Source organism: Bos indicus x Bos taurus, chromosome 25 (assembly GCF_003369695.1).
Source record: "Bos indicus x Bos taurus breed Angus x Brahman F1 hybrid chromosome 25, Bos_hybrid_MaternalHap_v2.0, whole genome shotgun sequence".
NCBI classification, from domain to species: domain Eukaryota; kingdom Metazoa; phylum Chordata; class Mammalia; order Artiodactyla; family Bovidae; genus Bos; species Bos indicus x Bos taurus.
Window position 1 is genome coordinate 19,743,701 of NC_040100.1, and position 20,771 is coordinate 19,764,471.

General features: G+C 43.4%; 1 protein-coding gene across 2 annotated transcripts in view; it reads right to left on the bottom strand.

The window, feature by feature from the left end:
- Positions 1-8,817: 8,817 nt before the first annotated feature.
- The window catches only part of LCMT1 (leucine carboxyl methyltransferase 1), a 69,540-nt gene continuing 57,586 nt past the window's right edge, over positions 8,818-20,771 (bottom strand). For both annotated transcript variants that reach the window (XM_027526954.1, XM_027526955.1), the window contains 5 exons: positions 19,311-19,431; positions 15,025-15,126; positions 13,722-13,813; positions 11,934-12,031; positions 8,818-9,034 (listed from right to left, as the gene is read on the bottom strand). In XM_027526954.1, coding sequence (XP_027382755.1) covers positions 9,012-9,034; positions 11,934-12,031; positions 13,722-13,813; positions 15,025-15,126; positions 19,311-19,431 — 436 coding nt within the window. In that variant the 3' untranslated portion in view covers positions 8,818-9,011. The remainder of the gene's footprint in view (positions 9,035-11,933; positions 12,032-13,721; positions 13,814-15,024; positions 15,127-19,310; positions 19,432-20,771) is intronic.

The following is a 20,771-nucleotide window of genomic DNA, read 5'->3' on the forward strand; positions in this document are numbered from 1 at the left end:
CCTGGGCTTCCCTGATGGCTCAGTGGTAAAGAATCTGCCTGCCAATGCAGGAGATTCAGGTTCAATCCCTGGGTCGGGAAGATCCCTTGGAGGAGGAAATGGCAACCCACTCCAGTATTCTTGCCTGGAGAATTCCAAGGACAGAGGAACCTGGTAGGCTACAGTCTACAGGGTTGCAGAGAGTTGGACAACCCTCACCCTAAGCAATTTTTGCTCCAGTGGGGGCAATATCACCTCCGTTGAGAATGGATGCCTTAAAAGTATACCGTGAGCACCCTGGGACATCTCCATGACCTCCCAGAGGAAACATTTGCCGCTGGGCAGCACACAGCTGGTCTCTTCTAAATGGTCCCACATTACAGTCAGGGGCTCTCTTCTCTCTCTCTTTCATCACCCCGCCCCCAACCCCGCCTCCAGGGCCCACTCACCTGGCACATCCTCAGATGTCAGCTCACACATCTCTTTCTCTCCCCAGAGCACCCTCCTGGACTTGCCATAGGGTATTGAAATAGCCAAGTTTTTTGTTGGTGGGGAGGCGGGGGGCACTGATGGCTGGTGCTCTGTGAGTGCAGAGAGCACGCCTGCCATGTCCATCAGTAGATCTTAATTCATGGCACACAGCTTGACACAGAACAAGCATTTGTGAAGTGAGAAATGGAGTGTTTCCTATAAACAAAGGATGTCCTAGTCATTAGCAATTGCAACCACCATGGACGGTGAGCTGGTGAGCCCTGAGGGAACTCGGGAAGGAAGAAACACCTGCCATCTAGCAGCCATCAGACTGCAGCCACTTCTTGGAGCAGTTTCTCAGATCTATCTGAAATAGTGTCTCCCAGGATACAGTGCTCATTTTTCCCCAAATAAAACTCGCAACTCTTACGCTTGCAAATTTTTTTCAACAGCAGGAAACATTCAACCAATACTTTGCCTTCTGCTCCCAACCTGCATCCCCACCTGTATGGGTTAGCTACTGCGGGGTAACAAACTATCCCCAAATATAGTGGCTTAAGACAACAACCAGGCACTTAGCTCACGATTCTGCAAGATGGCTGGGCAGCTCAGGTCAGGGCTCCCTTGTACTTCTGTGGTCAGCTAGGGAGCTGCCTGAGGCCTGGGCCTGGGGAGGGCCTCATCCAGACAGCTCATTTCAGCTCCACATGATCGTCTCATCCAACAGACCCACCCCAGGCTTATTTTCATTGTGGTCACCACGTGGTTCCCAAGAATGGTGAGAGAAGGTGAACCCCAATGCCCAAGGAACCTGTCAAGTTGCTCATGTTTTCTTTTTGACCATGCCATGTGACACATGGGATCTTTATTTCCCCACCAAGGATCGAACCTGCACCTCTAGCATTGGGAGCACAGAGTCTTAACCACTGGACCACCAGGGGATTCCCCACTCACCTTTTCTTATCACCCTATTGGCCAAAGCAAATCATGTGGCTGCTCCTGATGCAAGCAGTGGAGACAGAGACTCTAGAAGTCTTTAGGGCCATTCTTTGCAATCTACTGCGCTTCACCAGCATCAACATCAAAGCTGCCTTTGTGACGCCTTTTCTAGTGGGTTTACTGTAATGTTCCATTTAGCATCATTTCACCAAGGCCCTGCTCCCTGGTTCCCACTCCTCAAGAACCAACCCCATCTCTCCCTTCCATAATAGGTCCTCTCTCCTTATATCTCTAAATTATCTTTCTTCTGCTATCGGGAAGCCATGATCCACACTCGGGTTTCAGACCCCAGCACTCAAACTCACCCACAGTTGGGACACAACAGGTGGGTAAGACCAGAACAATGGGCCCTCTCTCAGTTCGCAAAGCTCTGCCTGGTCATTTAATTACTCACTTACCACTGAGTTCAGCAAGTTCTATTGGCAGACAGTGCACAACGATTTCCCCAGCACTGGGCTTAGCAAGCTCTTGGATCTTGTTCCCCGACTCCCTGCCATTCCTCCCAGAGGTTCAGTGGGTCTAGCCTTGAGAGGTACCCCCATGCAAACAGCACTTGGAATACTGCAAGAGTTGTTGCCATTGAAGTCATTGTTTTTCTCTTGTGCTGATCTTCAGATTGACAAGCTGTGAAACAACACGTATTATGAACCACAGTCATAACCTACTGGGGTGTCCATCATTGGTAATAGGTCCTGAGGCCCCAGCATCTGAATCTCAAATATTTTCATAGAGAGGTTAAAAATCAAATGTGCAATAAAGGTATGATTGCATCATCGTGCGAAGACATGATGGCAATCTTGAGTCCCTTGAGTCACATAAGCAGTGCAATTATTGTGTTTTATTTGTTCACTTGCTCTACTGTTTCTGAGTGCCTCATACAGAGAACGTGCTTGATAAATACTTGCGGAATGAGTAAAAATGGTGACAAGTTCACACAAGGACCATAAAGGCAAAAGCACAGGATGCCGTTACAGCCCCAGGGAATATTTACACAGGGTGATGCGGAGGTGATGTTTAATCTCAGCTTTAAGGGCGAAGGCTGACTCAGGAAAAGGAACAGCAGGTGCAAAGGCCAGCAGAGGCAAAGGGTCATGATGTGAGTTCTTGAGTGTTATGATCCCTACTCATCTTGTGTGAATCTTATAGGATTTAAGATAGTAAATTTAATTTAAGCTAGTTAAGTAGTTCAAAAGGGAGTCACGGGGCTTCCCTGGTGGTCCAGAGGTTAAGAATCTGCCTGCGAATGCAGGGGATATGTGTTCAGTCCCTGATCTGGGAAGATTCCACATGCCATGGAGTAACTAAGCCCATGTGCCACAAGTACTGAAGCCAGAGCGCCCTAGAGCCTGTGCTCTGCAATGAGAAGCCCGCGTCACAATGAAGAGGAGCCCCTGATCTCCACAACTAGAGGAAGCCCTCGTGCAGCAGCAAAGACCCAGAGCATCCATATATAAAACTTCTAATTATCTTGTTTAAAAAATGGAGTCACAGTGGCCAATGTGAACATCCACGTTAGTTGTTTTGAAACATCCGCAGTAGGAGTGTCAAGAGTCCTAGAGGAACAGACTAAGAGCATTACCTTAGGAATGTGGTGGGCAGTGTACCTCACTGGAACACAGGACCAAGACCTCCTCCCCTGGGGGAACTTGACTCCTCTGAGAGAGGTCACTGAGCCGAGTGACTTGCAGCCGCTTTGCTGGAGGACCCGACTCTGCTCTGGGAGACCTTCCAGATGGAAGCTGCCCGACTCCCTGTCGGAGCAGAAGGTGACCTCCCACCCACAGCTACTGTGACTTGTTGCCGGTTGGGAGACAGCTGAGATGACTCCTTTCAGGACTTCTTGGAGTGGTTCACTACCCGCTTTCCTTACCTTAAACCTGTATTGTGTGCCATAAACCAAGTGATTCGTGAACTGAACACTGGCTGTGTTTCTTACATTTCCAGCCCCCTGACTGCGGGGCCCTGTGGCAAACAGTTTGGTAGGTTGGCAGAGCTGGGAGGAGGTCATGGTTAGGGCAGAGAGGCACAGAGGAGGTGGGGGAGCCGAGGAGGGATGCCAAGTCTTGGGTCTCATAGGCCACAGGACGGAGCTGGATTTCATACCAAGAGGAGGAAGTGAAGTGAAGTGAAGTGGCTCAGTCGTGTCCGACTCTTTGCGACCCCATGGACTGTAGCCTACCAGGCTCCTCTATCTATGGGATTTTCCAGGCAAGAGTACTGGAGTGGGCTGCCATTTCCTTCTCCAACCAAGAGGAGGAAGTGGGGCTTAAAGGAGGGTTTTTAAGGAGAGTGTGGAATAGTTCATTTGATATTGGAAGTAGCAACCTTGGAATGAAGCTCTGCCTCTGGAGTAGCCTCACTTTCCCATGAAGACCTCTGCCCTCCACCGGGCTGGCCCTGATAAGCATTTTCATCTGGACCACTCAGTCAATTTGACCTCCCAGTCTTCGTCAAAGGTTCCAACCTCAAACTTACTATCATGGAATCTCGTATAAAGTACCCAGCTTTGAGACATTATTTTAGCACATCAGTTCTGCGGGCCTTTCATTTTCCCCAGGTTTTCTAGATCCTACTCTTGTATGCACTACAGCATCCCAGAGCTATGTACTTGGACTGTGCTGCTTTGGTCCAGAGTAATTTCACTTCTGTCTTCAGCTTGCATCAAGGGAACCTGAAGCAGCAGCTGCAAAGCCAGGCCCCACACATCCCCAGATCCCACTGATGATGCTCTGGAGAAGTGTCCTGGGTCTCTGCGCAGGAAGATGTGTGCCTCTCTAGAGCATGCAGCTGGCTGTGGTTTTATGGAAGCAGAATCATATTTCAATCCTGAGGACTTTGGGGGAGCCAAATTTGTAGCCCACTTCCAAGACCTGTATGAGACAATAAAACATGCACATCTCTGGGCCTTTTTTCCCCCCTCTAAACTCACGTTCCAGCTGCCCAAGGGCTTTCTAGGTAAAGAATCCGCCTGCCAAGGCAGGAGATATGGGCTCGATCCCTGGGTGGGGAAGATCCCCTGGAGGAGGAAATGACAACTCACTCCAGTATTCTTGACTGGGAAATCCCGTGGACAGAGGAGTCTGGTGGGCTACAGCCCATGGTGTTGCAAAGAATCAGACATGACTGAGTGACTGAGCACACATCTCCTCTCTCCTCTCCAGCTCCCCCAAGGCATTTATTTTTGCCTTTTGTGTTAATGTAGTTGTATTAGTCACCTCAATTCCTTTTGTGGAATAAGGGGGAATATAAAAAAGTAAAGCAGAATAAAATTATATATCCTGCCTATGACAGGCACTTTATTCATGACCCTCCACGCTTTCCTCTCCTCCCCTTCAAAAAAATAAAATAAAAAACTCTAAGATGAAAATATAGTTTGACTCTGCTTTGGACTTCATAAATTTTCTGATATTACGCAAACATATTCTCTGTGCAGGAGAGCAAACACAATCAAGATGACTCCACATCGGGTGGCTGATCACCTAAAAGCTTCAGTTTCTTTCTCTTTTGCCCATCTTGCATTACAAAAGCCAGAAAGTCAGACATTTTATTTCCCAGCCCCTCTTGCAATTGGACTCAGTTTTAGGGTTGCCAGATAGCAAAAATTATTAGTATTTTTATGTATATAAAATAACAAAATCACTGGGGATACCCTGTTAAATTTGGATTTCCCATGGGACATACTTACACTGAAAACAAAAATCTGTGTTTACCAAAATTTAAATTTAACTGGCCAACCTGTATCTCATTTGGCAATCCTACTCAGTTCTTATCATAAGGTATAGATGAAAATATGTTTGAGCACATTTGGGGACCACTTTATTCTGGATAAAAAGAGACTACTAAAGAAAAGACTTATCTTTCCTGCCATGAATGCAGTTGTGATGCCTGACACTCTCGCAGCTACTTTATCATTATAAGGCAACATCAAAAAATTAAAGCCAACGTGCTCAGCAAGACAGAGCACAGAGAGCAAACCCAGGTCCTTGATGGTATTCTCCAATCAATATCACTGAAAGCATCCTAGATACCAACTGGTGGTGCTGTCTTTTGGGTTTGTTTAAGTATATCTGATGTATAATGCTGTGTTAATTTCAGGTATATGGCGAAGTAACTTAGTTATAAACATATATTACTTATAAATATTATATATATTATATTTTTGCAGATTCTTTCCATTTATTATAAGATACTGAATATAGTTCCCTGTGCTATATACTAATAGTAGGTTTATTTTATATATATAGTAGTGTGTTTCCGTTAATCCCAAGCTATCTATGCCCTCCCTCCTCATTCTCCTTTGACAACCATAAGTTTGTTTGCTATGTCTGTGAATCTACTTCTATTTTATAAATAAGTTCATTCATTTTTTAGATGACACATATAGGTGATATCATACAGTGTCTGTCTTTCCCTATCCAACTTACTTAGTATGCTGATCTCTGGCTCCATCCATGTTGCTGCAAGTGGCATTATTTCATTATTTTTTAAGGCTGAATAATATTTCACTATGTGTATATACATCTTTTTAAATATAGTTTTAAAAAAATTTTAGCTACCTCGAGCAACAGATGGAATCTTTGTTCCCCAACCAGGGATGGAACTCGTGTCCCTTGCACTGGAGGTGCAAAGCCTTAACCACTGGACCGCCAAGGAAGCTCCTATGCCATATCTTCTTTATCCATTCATTGGTCAATGGATATTTAGGCTGCTTCCTTGTCTTGGCTATTGCAAATAGTGCTGCTATGTACACTGAGGTGCCATGTATCTTTTTGAATTAGTTTTCACCTTTTCTGGATACATGCCCAGGAATGGGATCGCTGGATCATATGGTGACTTAGTCGTGGTGTTTAACATTATTTCTGCTAAATATTCAAAATCCTCACTAAAGTTTCTGCAGAAAAAGATCACTCTTCATTAACGGCACATAGGGAAGCCACCAAATGGGAAATAAGCAAATGTAATAAATGTGAAAATTTTATCAGAAATAAGGAAATGAGGCATCAGGGCAGCCATGGGGGAATTTTCTATGCTTTTTGGGGCAAGGGGAGAAGGGATATATATATATATATATAACGCAGCAGTCAAAAGCACAAGTTGCAGAGCCAACCTGCCTGGTTTCAGATTCAGTTCCATCATTTATTGGCAGTGACAATATTCCAAGGAGACAGGTGGTAACCCATGTCAGATGCTACTGAGAAGTTGAGACAGCCAAGGACTGAGAAAGGGTCCCTGGATGTGATGGTTTCAACGTCACTGATGTCCTTCCCAAGACCAGCTTCAGTTAAGCAGTGTGTAGAAAGGATTACAAGAGGTTTTAGATGAGTGGGTGGGAGAACAGGAGAGGCAGGGAGTGACTGTAAATCCTAGGTGAAATCAGTTCCAAGCTCCAATTCAAAAACTGAAGCCACACTCTGGAACGCATGTCTTGGTTGTGAGAAGTATGGGGGTGGGGGTGCGGGAGGGCGTGAAAGTGGACTCCTGGCGAGATCCTCTAAAGGGCTGGGTCGACCATTCCCTCTTGCGGTGCTGCTCAATGTCAGTATTTCCAAACGTATCACTTTCGCCATCTCTGCTGCATTCATTTTTAAATGAGATTTATAGGTACTTTAACGGATATTTTGTAACACAACCATCAACAGTAATGGTGTATCCTTAGCCTCGAACAGAACATAATCCATTAAAAAATGTAAGGGAAAACAGAAATATAACTGAAGCCAAGCAAAGTTTTAAAAACTTCAGCCAAATGCTACTGCTGCCACAGTTGGTGAAGTGCTATAACACTCTGACCTTCACTTACGATCAAAACCAAAACCGATGCTGAGGAGGAGGTGAGGAGGAAGAGGGGTGGGTTGGGAGTTTGAGGTTGGCAGACGCAAACTGTTATATATAGACTAGATAAAAAACAAGGTCCCACTGTATAGTACAGGGAACTAGATCCGATTGTAATGAACCATAATGGAAAAGAAAATAGAAAAGAATGTATACATATGTATAACTCAATCACTTTGCTGTACAACACACATTAATACAACATTGTAAGTCAACTGTACTTCACTTAAAAAACAAGACCAAAACATTAGGAACAATGTTAGGGCAAACACACACAAAAATGAAACAAGTTATAAAAAAGTACGTACCCTGACTACTGATAACGTGCTATGAACGTTTTCCATTCCATTCCTTATCTTTTAAAAATAATGGACTTGATTCCCCAGATGGATTCACCACCCATTAATGGCTAGTACATGGTTTCAAAAACAATGAATTAGTAAATATGACATTAGTGTTGAAGACCCAGCAGTACCAGCCTGCGATCTTTTCCTTGAACTAATTCTTAAGATCTGAAAGGTAAGTGAAAAGCAAGTAACTTTCTCACTGGGTTCATGCTGTATCACCACCGACTCCCACCCACAAGCACACTGTTGTGTAGTGGGACGAAGGCCACACTCTAGGAACACTGATCTCTGATTCTGCAACCTCTAGGAGAGGAGGGTTGGGGGGCTGCCTTGCTGCCATTCTGCATACTCAGGTCCAAGTTCACAGCTCACTCACATAACCAAGAATGTTATCAGGCATGGACAGGCCTTACGATTCTGAATCTCCAGGGACCCTTTAATCTGTACTAGTATTGTATATGTATTAATTTCTTACTGCTGCTATAACAAATGACCACAGACTCACTGGCTTACAATAATACAACTTTATTCTCTTCTTGTCCTGGGAGTAAGAAATCTGAAATTAGTTTCACTGGGCTGAAGTCCAGGTGTTGGCAAGACTGGTTCCTTCTAGACGCTCTGAGATATTCGCTTGCCCTTTTCAGCATCCAGTGGCCACTTATATTCCTCAACTTTCGCCCTTCCCTCATCTTCAAAGTATATCACTCCGGTCTCTGCTTGTGGCATCACACTGCCTGTTCCTCTGACTCTGCCCTCCCTTCTTCCCTTAAAAGGAAGGACTCTTGTGATTACATCTGGCCCACCCGGATGCTCCCACCTCAAGATCCTTAACTTAATCACATCTGCAAAGCCCCTTTTGCCATACAAGGTAACATACTCTCAGCAGGGGGGATTGGGAAGGGACATTTTAGAGGGTCATCATTCACCCTGCCACAGTGACCAAGGTGAAGGAGGACTTGAGCAGGCAAGGGCAGAAACGGGAGCAGAGACGCGCTCCAACCTCTGGTCAAGATGCCACACGTAAGAGCACACGGGAGTAAATCCCACAACGGATGCAGGAGCTGAGTCTGACTCACGGGCAGTGGGCCAAGGCCAAGGTTGGGCTGAGGATCTTTGGTTCCAGCTGACAAAGAGGGGAACCACAGTCCCCCCCGGGGAGCAAAGGATAAACAGCAGAGGACCAACACACCGGCAACTGGCAACAGAGATTTATTTAAACTGTTAGCCAACAGGAACAGGAACTTGTACAACCACCCCAGTAAATGAGGCTTCTTGGAGAGTGGGGAGAATGGCGGCCGGAGCTTCCCCACCACTCAGGAAACTTGGAGACTCAACTCCGGAAAGGTCGCTGGCTTCAGCTCTGGCTCAGCACGAGTCTTGAACAGATCAATAAGTTATTTCCTTCAAACCTGAGGGGAGGAAACGCACAGATGCTGAGAAGGGGCTGTCACAGGCTGAGGCAGAGAAAACAGTCAGAGGTGGAAGAATGTGACCCTGGGGCCCCAGGTCCATGGGGACCGGCTCTGGGGCGACGGCTGCACATTCAATTACTGCACCCGGGCCTCCTGGTTGTGTAAGATAAGATTCCACAAGGAAACAGGAGGCTGGATGAGACAGTGTTTACTGGCGGTTTAAAAGGGATTAAGACATGTTACAGCGGTTTATGGGCTCTCCAGTAAAACCCACACGTCCATTCTTTAAATGCTGAAGTTTTTTTTTTTTCCTGAATTAATACCTTTCATTCAGACAACTTGTTTTAACGAGTTCACTTGTTTTAACGAGTTCATTCTTGAGTGTTCTGCTTTTTACCTTAAATACATTTGAAAATTACTATTGTCCCATTTTGGGTGAGAAAGAAGTCAAAGGGTTACTGACTAGCCTTAGCAATTTTTTTCACCCTTTTGTCTTTGAATCAAATTCAGTAATAAAAAAGACTGGTGTAGGCAATTTATTTCTTCACATATCTAGTAATTTTTTAATCAAATACAACCCAATCAATCCTAAAGGAAATCAGTCCTGAATACTCATTGGAAGGACTGATACTGAAGCTGAAACTCCAATACTTTGGCCACCTGATGTGAAAGACTGACTCATTGAAGAGGACCCTGATGCTGGGAGAGACTAAGGGTAGGAGGAGAGGGCGATAACAGAGTGTGAGACGGTAGGATGGCATCACCGATTCGATGGACATGGGTTTCAGCAACCTCTAGGAGTTGCTGATGGACAGGGAAGCCTGGCCTGCTGTGGTGCATGGGGTCACAAAGATTTGGACACAACTGAGTGACTGAACTAAACTGAACACTGTGGGTGGTAAGCTGAGGAGACTCTGAATTCTGATATCTTCCTATGAAGAGTGTTGAATTTTGTTTTAGCAGGTGATTTTATTATTGGAGAATCATTCTGATTTTCCAGAGTCTTGGCTGTAGGTTTGTTTAGTATCAATCTGTTCGTATTTTGACTTATGGCCTATTCTTTAGAACCTGGTCTTTTAAGTGTTGAACTTCGAGCAAACACAGACAGTTTCTCCTCTACACACATACAAGTTAAGTACAGTAAGTCCCTTACAACGAATGAGTTCCGTTCCATTCCATTCCAAGAGTGCATTAGCAAGCCCAATTTGTTAATAAGTACAACCAAGTTAGCCTCCATACCCAACTAACACAATTGGCTACATAGTACTGTACCGTAATAGGTTTATAATACTTTTCACACAAATAATACATAAACAAACATACAAAGTAAACATTTTTAATCTCACACTACAGTACCTCGAAAAGTACAGTAGTACAGTACACAGCTCAGCATAGAGGGGCTGGCATTGAGTGAAGAGGCAAGAAGAGTTACTGCCAGAAGGGGGCAGGGAGGTGGGAGGCTGGAAAGCTGAAGGGCCGTCAGCAATAGGAGACGGAGGAAAAGCTGCAGTGTCACTCACACCTGACACTGACGGAACGCGCGTGCGCATCTTTAAAAGCTCGCAGCTTGAAGGTTCGTATGTAAGTGACTTACTACACTGATACCACAAGTAGCTAGGTGAGAAGGGGGAAAAAGAAGCCCCTTACATAGAAAAGCTCAATGCATCATTACTTGACAGAATCTAGAGTTAATTCTATACTATTACAAGTCACCTATATTTTTTTAAAGTGTAAGAAAATTAAGTAAATGCAGACAGAGCTTCATGACAGAATATTTATAAAGCCATGAAAATTATGCTCATGCAGAGTTTTTAGTAGCAAGGGGAAATGCTTATGTTATAATATTAAGCTTAAAAAGATCCAGAATCAAGGTTACATAGATAAATTAAACCCCCCTAAAAACAAATCAACAGCTAGAAAAAGAAAAGAAGGGAAAAGCTGCCAGAGGTTATCTCTGAGTGATGGGCATACGGGTGATTTTTTTTTCTTTGCCATACTTTTTTTTAGAAGTTTCCAAAGTCTCTGCTTAAAATTATACTGTTTTCAAAAATGGGGGAAAACAGCAGTACAAAAACACAGTAATAAATGATTTTTTAAATAAAAAATAAATGGATTTTGTGGACTGAACTGCCCAGCTGGGTAAATTTATAAACTGGTGGAAAGATAATCCCAAGGAGGATGATTAACAACCTGGAATTTTCACACAGGAGACAGGCCTTGACTCCAAGCTCTTTGTTTTATATTCACTACTTGCCTAAGGCAGTATGTCAGACAGAGCTATAGGAAGCAAAGGCCAGAACTGGGATCTAAAACTATCTCCACTGGGCTGGAGAGGCGCCCAGGGGAAGTACGGTCAGCACGGGGCAGCTGTAAAGGAGGAACTGGGTCAAGATCAAGGCAACAAGGCACTGAGACAAGGCTCCGGGCTTTGTCCCCACGGCCCGACTCTTTCAAGCCAGGGGAATTCACCTCCAATATAAAAGAAGATGAGAGAGAGAAACTCAACCCACAGCTGCAGGGGTGTTAGACAGAAACAATGACCTGTGTGTTTTAACATCAAGCAAACCTGGTTACAAGCAGATCAAAAAGCTGAACACTGGATCCTTTCATTAAGATGATTACAAGACTCAAGGTCTCTTACCATCCAGTTGAGGAAATTCCACAAACAGCCCTAAAGGGCTGTTGGTTGGTTTTCATACATGTGGTTTATTTAAGCAGTTCTCCTGGGTTTTGTGCTATAAAATCAGAGGATATAACTGCTGATTCTCTATGTTCACAGATCCATGTATACGAGCCCTAGTTCCTCCTGGGTAGAAAATTCCCATTGAGCGTTACGTTCTCCAGAGACAAAAAATTCCCTAGAAAAATTCCAATCAATATAAGTGAAGTCACCTACCTAGTTCGCTTCCTCCTTTGGTGGCCCAGCAAAGGCAGTAATGCTGCATGAGCTGTTCAAGAAGCTCCATTTCATCCAGGAATTCAAGGGCCTCTATTCTGTGGAATGACAAGACAACAGTACCAACGTATCCAATTAAAAATGAAGGCCGTGACGCACACTGCCGGGCGTGGAAACGCGTTCAGGATAGACTATGTGAAAAGAAGCGGGCTACAGAACAGTACGTATGGCGTGGGACCATTTTAGCTATTTTTGAAAAGAAGAAAAAAACCTCCATAAGCAAAGTCAAAAGTGACAGATGACAAACTCAAGAGAATGTCTGTAATACAAATGACAAGGGGGTAGATTTCCTTGTTATATAAACGAGCTGTTACACTTCAGTAAGAAAGAACACTTTTTAAAACTTATTTAAAAGATGGGTAAAAGACCAGATCACTGGCAAGGAAAAAAACAAGGGCTTTTCAATCTCATTTATGTGAAAAGAAACGTAAATTAAACCAGGACTCCTGCCATGTCCTGCCTGCTGCACCTGGTGGGGTTCTGCTCCAAGACACTGCTTCAGACGTCATGGACTGCGCTCTGGAACCACTGGCAAAGAAGATCTTTAAAGGAGTTTTAGTAGTGGAACCTGTGGGCACTTTTGGTGTGTGTTTTTTGTTTCAAAAGATGAACACAAGCCAAGATTTTAGGCCAACGATGAGCAAGAAATTTCCCTTCACCTTGGAAGTTTACTGCAAATCCATTGAACATTCAGGATGGAATGTATGGAGTCAGAAAGCAAGATGAAGAAATATGCTTAACGGCAAAAACTAGGAGTCTGATTATCTATCAAGGTTTGGTCTATTTCATAGGATCGGGCAAGACTAAAACTCCAAAGTTGACATGGATGGATTTTAGAATATTTAAGGTTAAATGTAAATTCTAATTAAGCTGGAGATTTTGTTCCTCAGACTAACTGTGAAGAAATTGATGGAGGGTTTCTTTTATTACATTATAAACGGAGTTTTGTTTACTACTCAAAATAAAGTGGTTCTCCTTAAAAAAGTGTTGTGCACCTGAAACTAACATTGCCTGTCAATTATATCTCAGTGTGAAAAACTGTTGTCGTTAGCATTTATCCACACATCAATATAAATGCCAGGCACCACTAAACAGGATATGGTAACCTGAACATCTTGACATGCAGAGATAAATATAAGCTATTGTTAAGCTTTTGAAAGGATGGTGGTTTACAGGCAAATACATGTATCAATCTACTGATTCAAAAAATACAAATCTATAGGTTGATAAATATTTATATACACATAGAAAAAGAATATACTCCAATTTATTCACAGCACACAATTGCTCTATATTATAATTCATGAACTTTACTTGAAAATTGTTTTAGAACAACAAGCACGTCTTTCTTTTATAATGAGGGGGAAAGTCCACTTAAAAATCCATAAGCAGACTCCCCCGAACCCCCCTTAGGACCCCTTGAGCAACGTGACTTTCCTCCTTTTCCAAAACACAGGATTGTGCAAGATTTCCACTGCAGAGGTGTAACTGTTTATTTTGACTAAAATAGTGTTGGGGCATAAACCTTGTCTTGGCTAATAGCTAATGAGTTACTCTCAAGGAGCTAGCAATGTTTAATCTATGTTAGCAGCAGTTAACTTGTGTCAAAATAGGTCTAGTTTGGGGTTGGGTTTGGTTTTTTTTTTAAAAAAACATTAAAAGGTATGGACAATGATGCCTTTCATTCACAGTTATTTGCCATGGAGCGGACTCTTGTCAGTCCCGTACCTGATCACTTCGGCACGAGGCAACCTGCTGTACACTTCCATCATGTCGATGGCTGACGCCGACTCCCACCCGCTGGACAGGAGCCGTTCTCTCTAAAACGTGGGGCGGAGAGAAAGGGAGACGACAGGAGCTGTCACACGACCCGAGGCACTCTTTGCACACACAGCTTCCCTCGGAGGGCTCCTCTTTAAAAAGCCCATTCTGGACCCTCTCATCTGTCTTTTCATTTCCCCATTTTCTCTACTCAACAGGTACTGTTACAATGGGGGCACCCTAAAGTATAATATTTAAAGAGAAATAAAGGAAGAAACTATTCTATACAAGCAACAGCTTTTTAAAGGGCCCTGGTGGTAATGACACAAGCCATGTAAAAACTAAGCCATTTAAAAGGAGGTAGGGATAGGGAAGTGCCTCTTCACCAAAAAATTTCTAAATTTTGGGGGAACAATTACAGTTTGCAAGAATTTAAGTCAAGTACGAAGTGGGAATCATGTTTGGATCCTGATTCAAATACACCAACCGTGAACAATTTTTTAGACAACTGGTAAAAGCCAAGTATGAATTGGGTGGGTGTCAGCTGCTATGAAGGAGCATGTCCACTTGTCAGATGTGATCATGGTATTATCATTATCCTGGGCAGAGGAAGGTCCTTACTGGTAGGAGATTCACACTGAAGTACTTACGAGGGAAATGAAACAGTGTCTGGGATTTGCCTTAAATATTCCAACGATGTGCTCAGACACTCAGCCATGTCTGACTCTTTGTGACCCCATGGACTGTAGCCTGCCAGGCTCCTCTGTCCATGGGATTATCCAGGCCAAGAACACTGGAGTGGGCTGCCATTTCCTCCTCCAGGGTATCTTTCTGACCCAGCGATTGAACCCACATCTACTCGTGAATCCTGAACTGCCGGGAGATTCTTTACCCCTGAGCCACCTTTCCAATGACACCACCAATGAAAATTTGGGGGAAGGGGTAACAATATGGCAATGACAAAATATTATTAATTATTGAAGTTGGCTGGTGGGACATAGGTGTTCACTTTAATTATTCCCTCTACTCTTATGTTGTTTGAAAAACAGCATAATAAAAAAGTAAAGTAACAGGAGACAGGAAATGTAAACTTGTATTTTCCATGCCAAGATGGTAGTACAGGGCTTGGATCTCCCCCACACGATGAACCAGTGGCTGCCCGCAGGCAGGCACTCCGGAAGGACCCTCACATTCTCCCATCTGTGTAGGGAGGAAGCACTTTCTCGGTTGGCCAGGGTACAAGAGGACATCCGGGCCTCTGCCCTCTGACCTGCGACTCCAGCGACTTGCAAGTCTCCACTCCGGCCAGGTCACACTGTCGCCTCCGCAGGTTCTCGATCATGATCTGCCCAAACCGGTCACCCATGTTTACCTGGGAAGGGAGAGGGGAGGCTGGGCACTACCACAGGGTCTCTCTGCTTCTTAAAACATGCAAAATAAAATAACCACATCCTATTGCTAAGCAGTCAAGGCTGGTAATACCCAGCGCAGGTCACGGAACCCCAAGTGCAATGCTGATGGAGTACAGCCCTCGAAAGGCACCTGGGCAGTGTTCATGCATTGCAAACACTCAGCCTGGGACCAGATAACTCCACCGCCAGGAGCCCATCTCACAGGTAGACTTGCGTCTGTATGCGAAAATGCAAGAACATTTACTACAGCACTGTGTATGATAGAAAGGATCTGGAAAGAACTTAAATACCCATTGCTTGGGGTTAAATAAATTCTGGCAGGTTTATATAATGAAATACCATATAGCCATGAAAACATAAAAAGCAGACAGACAGATATGAGATGGCCCCTAAGACAAACTCTTGAAAAGTAACTTACAAAGGAATGTGTATAGTATGCTCCCATCTATCTTTAGGGGGAAAAAAAAATCTCTCTTCACATTTATATATGCACATGAAAATTCTAGAATACAGCAAGGTTGCTTCCCAGGTTAGAGGCCGAAGTCTGCGATAGATGAGAGACTTTTCTTTGTTTACCCTTTAAACTATATGACTTTTTTTTTTTTTTTTGCATGTGGCATTACTCTCTGAATAAAGAAGAAAGGCAATGCCAAAGAATGTTCAGACTACTAGACAACTGCGCTCATTTCACATTCTAGCAAGGTAATGCTCAATATCCTTCAAGCTAGGCTTCAACAGTATGTGAACCAAGAACTTTCAAATGTATTTCAAAACAGGATTTAGAAAAGGCAGAGGAACCAGACATCAAACTTCCAACATCCGTTGGATCACAGAAAAAGCAAGGGAATTCCAGAAAAACATCTACTGCTTCACTGACTATGCTAAAGACTTTAACTGTGAGGATCACAACAAACTGTGGAAAATTCTTAAAGAGATGGGAATACCAGACCACCTTACCTACCTCTGAATTTAAAAAAAAAAAAAAAAGGTTTAAAAAACATCATGTACATATGTGTGCAAAATGGCTGATGCATGTCAATGTATGGCAAAAACCACTACAATTTTGTACAGTAATTAGCCTCCAATTAAAATAAATAAATAAAAACCATCATGTATATATGTGTGCAGAACAAAATATTATGCACATTAATGTAGCACACACACTGGTACTTTGTCACATATAAGGTATCAAAACTTCAGCACTTTAACAATATATGAAGTGATTCCCCAATCCTCTGCACGTCAAGAACCAATGTTACTCTTTTTTGGGGAGGATGCATAGGGCTTATGTGGCAGTAATGATATGATTGCTGACTATTCATTCAGAATAGAAGCATATTTATGAGCACAAACTCCTTTATTTTATTGCCTCGGTTTGAATATTGGCTTGATATTTAATAGCTGTGAGCAAGATACCTAATCCCTTGGTTCAAACCCTTACCTGTAAATCCAGGATAGTACTAGTAACTACCCTGTGGGCAGTTGTAATGATCAAACAGGTTAATATATACGAAACTCAAAGAAAAGCGCTGGCTATATAATAATCAAATTCTAAGAATCTGAAATCATTATTACTGAAATAATCATCATCCATGTTGTTTTGTCCTTTAACTATTAATTAAATAACAACATAAGACATATGAGCAATTGACGAACATAAGGCTAATGATTCTGTACTTGTCAGGAAATAAATGAATTAAAAGTTGATTATTCACAAAATGAAGGTGGTGGGCAGGGTTTAAGCCCTTTGAGGGACAGCTGTGGTCAACATACTAAAAACTAGTACAATCTTAGCCCTGCACCAAAGTGACAGGGTCTCTGGCCAAAACTTATTTAACCCCTTATCTCTCACGTGATGTTGAATAAAAGAACACACAAATGAAACAGTGCACATGTGAAATGTGTGGAAACGTGGGAAATGAAATTCCTTCTTCCCAGGTATGGTGGCCTGAAAACACAGACAGGTTGCCAGGATTTATCCACGTTGTTAGTACAGACTGACGAGGCCAGCAGCCATTATATTCATTTACCAGGTCAAAAGACTACGTCTGCAGCTTCCCTGGTGGTCCAGTGGTTAAGAATCCGCTTTGCAGTGCAGGGGATGCCAGTTCCAACCCTGGTCCGGGAAGATCCCACATGCCTTGGAGCAACTAAGCCCATGAGCCGCAACTACTGAAGCCCGTGTGCCCTAGAGCCCGCGCTCCACAAAAGAAGCCACTGCAATGAGAAGTCTGAGGACCACAATTCGAGAGCAGTCCCCACTCTGCAACCAGACAAAGCCCACGTGCAGCAATGAAGACCCAGTGCAGTCAAAAATAAATACATGAATATTAAAAAAAAATTTTTTTTTAAAGACTGACTCTGAGGAATGCTTCCAATTAAAGAGGAAAATAAGAAAAATCAACCAACCAAGAACCACCTATACCAGAACCTGGGCTGGGTCGGGGGTGGGGAAGACAGGAGACCAAGGTACAGCCCCAGACCTGTTTGCAGCTACGTGACATGTGCAAGGCCCTGCACTGCCCTTATCTGTAATCACATTTGAAAATAAAATGAAAAGCAGTTAAAAAAAAAACAAAATAAAATCAATAAAGCTAAACTAAAATAAACACTAAAAGTAGCTAACATGTATTGGCACTGCTTATCATCAGTCCACTGCTGTTCAACATCTCAGGAGTTCCCATAATAATCCAGAGAGGCAAGTCTTCTTTTTTTAATGAATGCACTTGCCAAATTTAGTCTGGATAATTTAGACCTGCGAGGCAGGTATTCTTATATAACCCTGGGGCTCTGAGAGATCCAAATAATAACTGAGTTAACAGCTTACTTAATGTTGTCAATGCTTTTGCACTTGTTAACTCGTTTATGAACTATGAGGTTGGGGGACTATTATCCTCATTTTTCAGATGAGGAAACAGGCACAGAGAGGTCAAGTAACTTGTCCAGATCACAGAGCTAGGCAGTCTGTCTCCACAGCATGGACTCCCAACCACAGAGCAATTCTGCTGCAGGTCACACAGACCCAAGACGAATTATTCCAAAACACCAAAACATAACCTTTCAGGCATCAGATGAGAACAGCGAGCCACAGGCCAGACTCAGTGATTTTAGAAATTAGGAAAGTGAAGTGAATTCTCCAGGAATTCAGTCCTTGGAATTCTCCAGGCCAGAATACTGGAGTGGGTAGCCTTTCTCTTCTTTAAGGGATCTTCCCAACCCAGGGATTGAACTCAGGTCTCCTGCATTGCAGGAGCTGTGAGCTCATTGAATGAGCTCAGCTCAGCTCATTCCAGCTGAGCCACAGGAAATGTTACAGTAAAATCCTAGATTTCTAATCTCTCTTGAAAAATTGGGAGTTCAGGCAACTCTAGGCTCACTCCACATAGTAACAACTGACTGGCACTGAAAAGTGGGCATCCGTGAAATGGGACGTGGGTGTCCCAGGTCAGCACAGGCCCCACTACTTCACAGAGTATGACACCTGGCCAGCTTCTTCCACTTGCATCACTATCTGCCTCTGAAGGCATGTGAGTTCACTGCCCCTACCCTGATGACAGCCAAAATTCCCTCCATCAAGATCTATGACTTTATAGTAAACACAGTGATAAAGTAAGAACACAAAAAGCTTCCTTTAAGGCCAAGATGGAAGTTCCAGAAACTCTAGATAAAACTTTGCAGGCACTCTTGAACTCAAAAATACTAGGTTTAGGGCAGTCGTTAGGAATCCACCCTGGAATGCAAGAGACACTGATTCAATCCCTAGTCCGGGAAGATCCCACATGCCGCCTGGCAACTAAGCCCACGTGCCACAACTACTGTGCCCTTGCTCTCGAGCCCATGCTCTGCAGCAAGAGAAGACACCAACACAAGCCCTGGAACCCTAACTAAAGAGTAGTCCCTGCCGGCTGCTACCAGAGAAAGCCCCATATGCAGCAACGAAGACCCAGTTCAACCAAAAAAAAAAATTAAATAAATAAACCTCAAGAAAAGAAAAGAATACTAGGTTTGCTGGAATTGATTAACAAAGGAGCTACAGAGGCAGAAGGAAAATAATAAGGGAAAGCATATTCCAAGGGTGCTCAAGACAGAGAAAGTCACCCCTGGAGTCCTGCACAGAACGTGGATTTCTTGAGCTTCCTCTTACCTGTTCGTAGTTTATGAACATGGCAGCCTCAAAACTGTTGGCGGCCCACTTGAGGAGGTTTGCAGACTGCTCCGGAGTCATGTACACCAGCACACATTCAGCTATCAGGAGGGTTGGCAATCTTAAGCGAAGAAAAAAAGGCACATAAATATGTTTTCATCCAGATGGGACTCTCTAAATGCGCTCACGTTGTAGTTCACACCCCAGTGCTTTCGGTTTGCATATTAACAATCAATGTAACACGACTCTAAGTTTTACAATGCAAAAAGGTGAGCGATCAGCAATCACTTTTGTCTCTCGGTTGAAAATGCAGACTATAAAAATGGCTACAGGTTCTTCCTAACTGTACACCCACACTGTGGCACAGTGCAGGCAGAGTCTCCCACTCAGGAGGCAGTTTATTTCCCTCCCCCTGGAATCTGGGTGAGTCGTGTAACTTGCTTTGGAATAGCAACAAACGTGATACCAGCAGAAGCTTGGAAATGACCTGGACGCTGGCACTTGCTCTCTTGCTGTACTTAGAAAACTGAAACCACTGTGGAAATGAACCCAAGCTAGCTTGCCCTAGGAGAGGAGGTCAGGTGCTTGAGAATGACACAGCTCCACTGACCAATCCGTTCTCCACACATGAACGAACCCCAAAGGACATGAGCGAAACCTGGCCCCTAGCAGATGAACCACCTAGCTAAGCCCAGGCCAGGTAAAGAAGGCTATTTGGGAATTTTCTGCATGATTTTTGAAACTTCTTTGTAGGCTTGAATCATTTAAAAAATGAAGTTAAACATATTTACAATATATTTTGTAAAAGGTAGCCATTAGCAACATTAGAAAGAGGATTAACACTTTTCAAAATATAACTGAAAGAAAAGCAGACAAGACAGCCCATAAAGGAAAACAGAGAACACAAATGAAACCACAGGGAAGAATACGTAATCTGAATATTTGTTACACAAATTTTTTTTTCATCTATTTCATAGATCTCCAAAGTGAGGCAAACTTCCTATGAAGATCTGGTCTGATTTATACATGATTACTTTCATGACCCACCAGCACATTTTCCAAACAGCTGGCTATACAGCTGCAGCTGTACTCAGAGTCAGATGCAGCTGACTCAGAGGCCTAATATGTGCCAATTTCTGCTCAACTGTTTTCACATGTGCTACCTGGTCTTCAAAACCATCGTGTGAAATAGTTTTGATCCCAGTTCATAAATGAAGACACTAAGCCTCAAAGAGATTAAAAAAACAAAACCCCAAAACCCTGCCCTCTATTAAACAACTAGTAAGCAGAAGTAAGCTTCTTGGCATGAAAGTTATGACAAACCTAGACAGTGTGTTGAAAAGCACAGCCATTACTCTGCTGATAAAGGTCTGTATAGTTAAGGCTATGGTCTTCCCGGTAGTCACGAACGATTGTGAAATTTGGACCATAAAGAAGGCGGAACGCCAAAGAACTGATGCC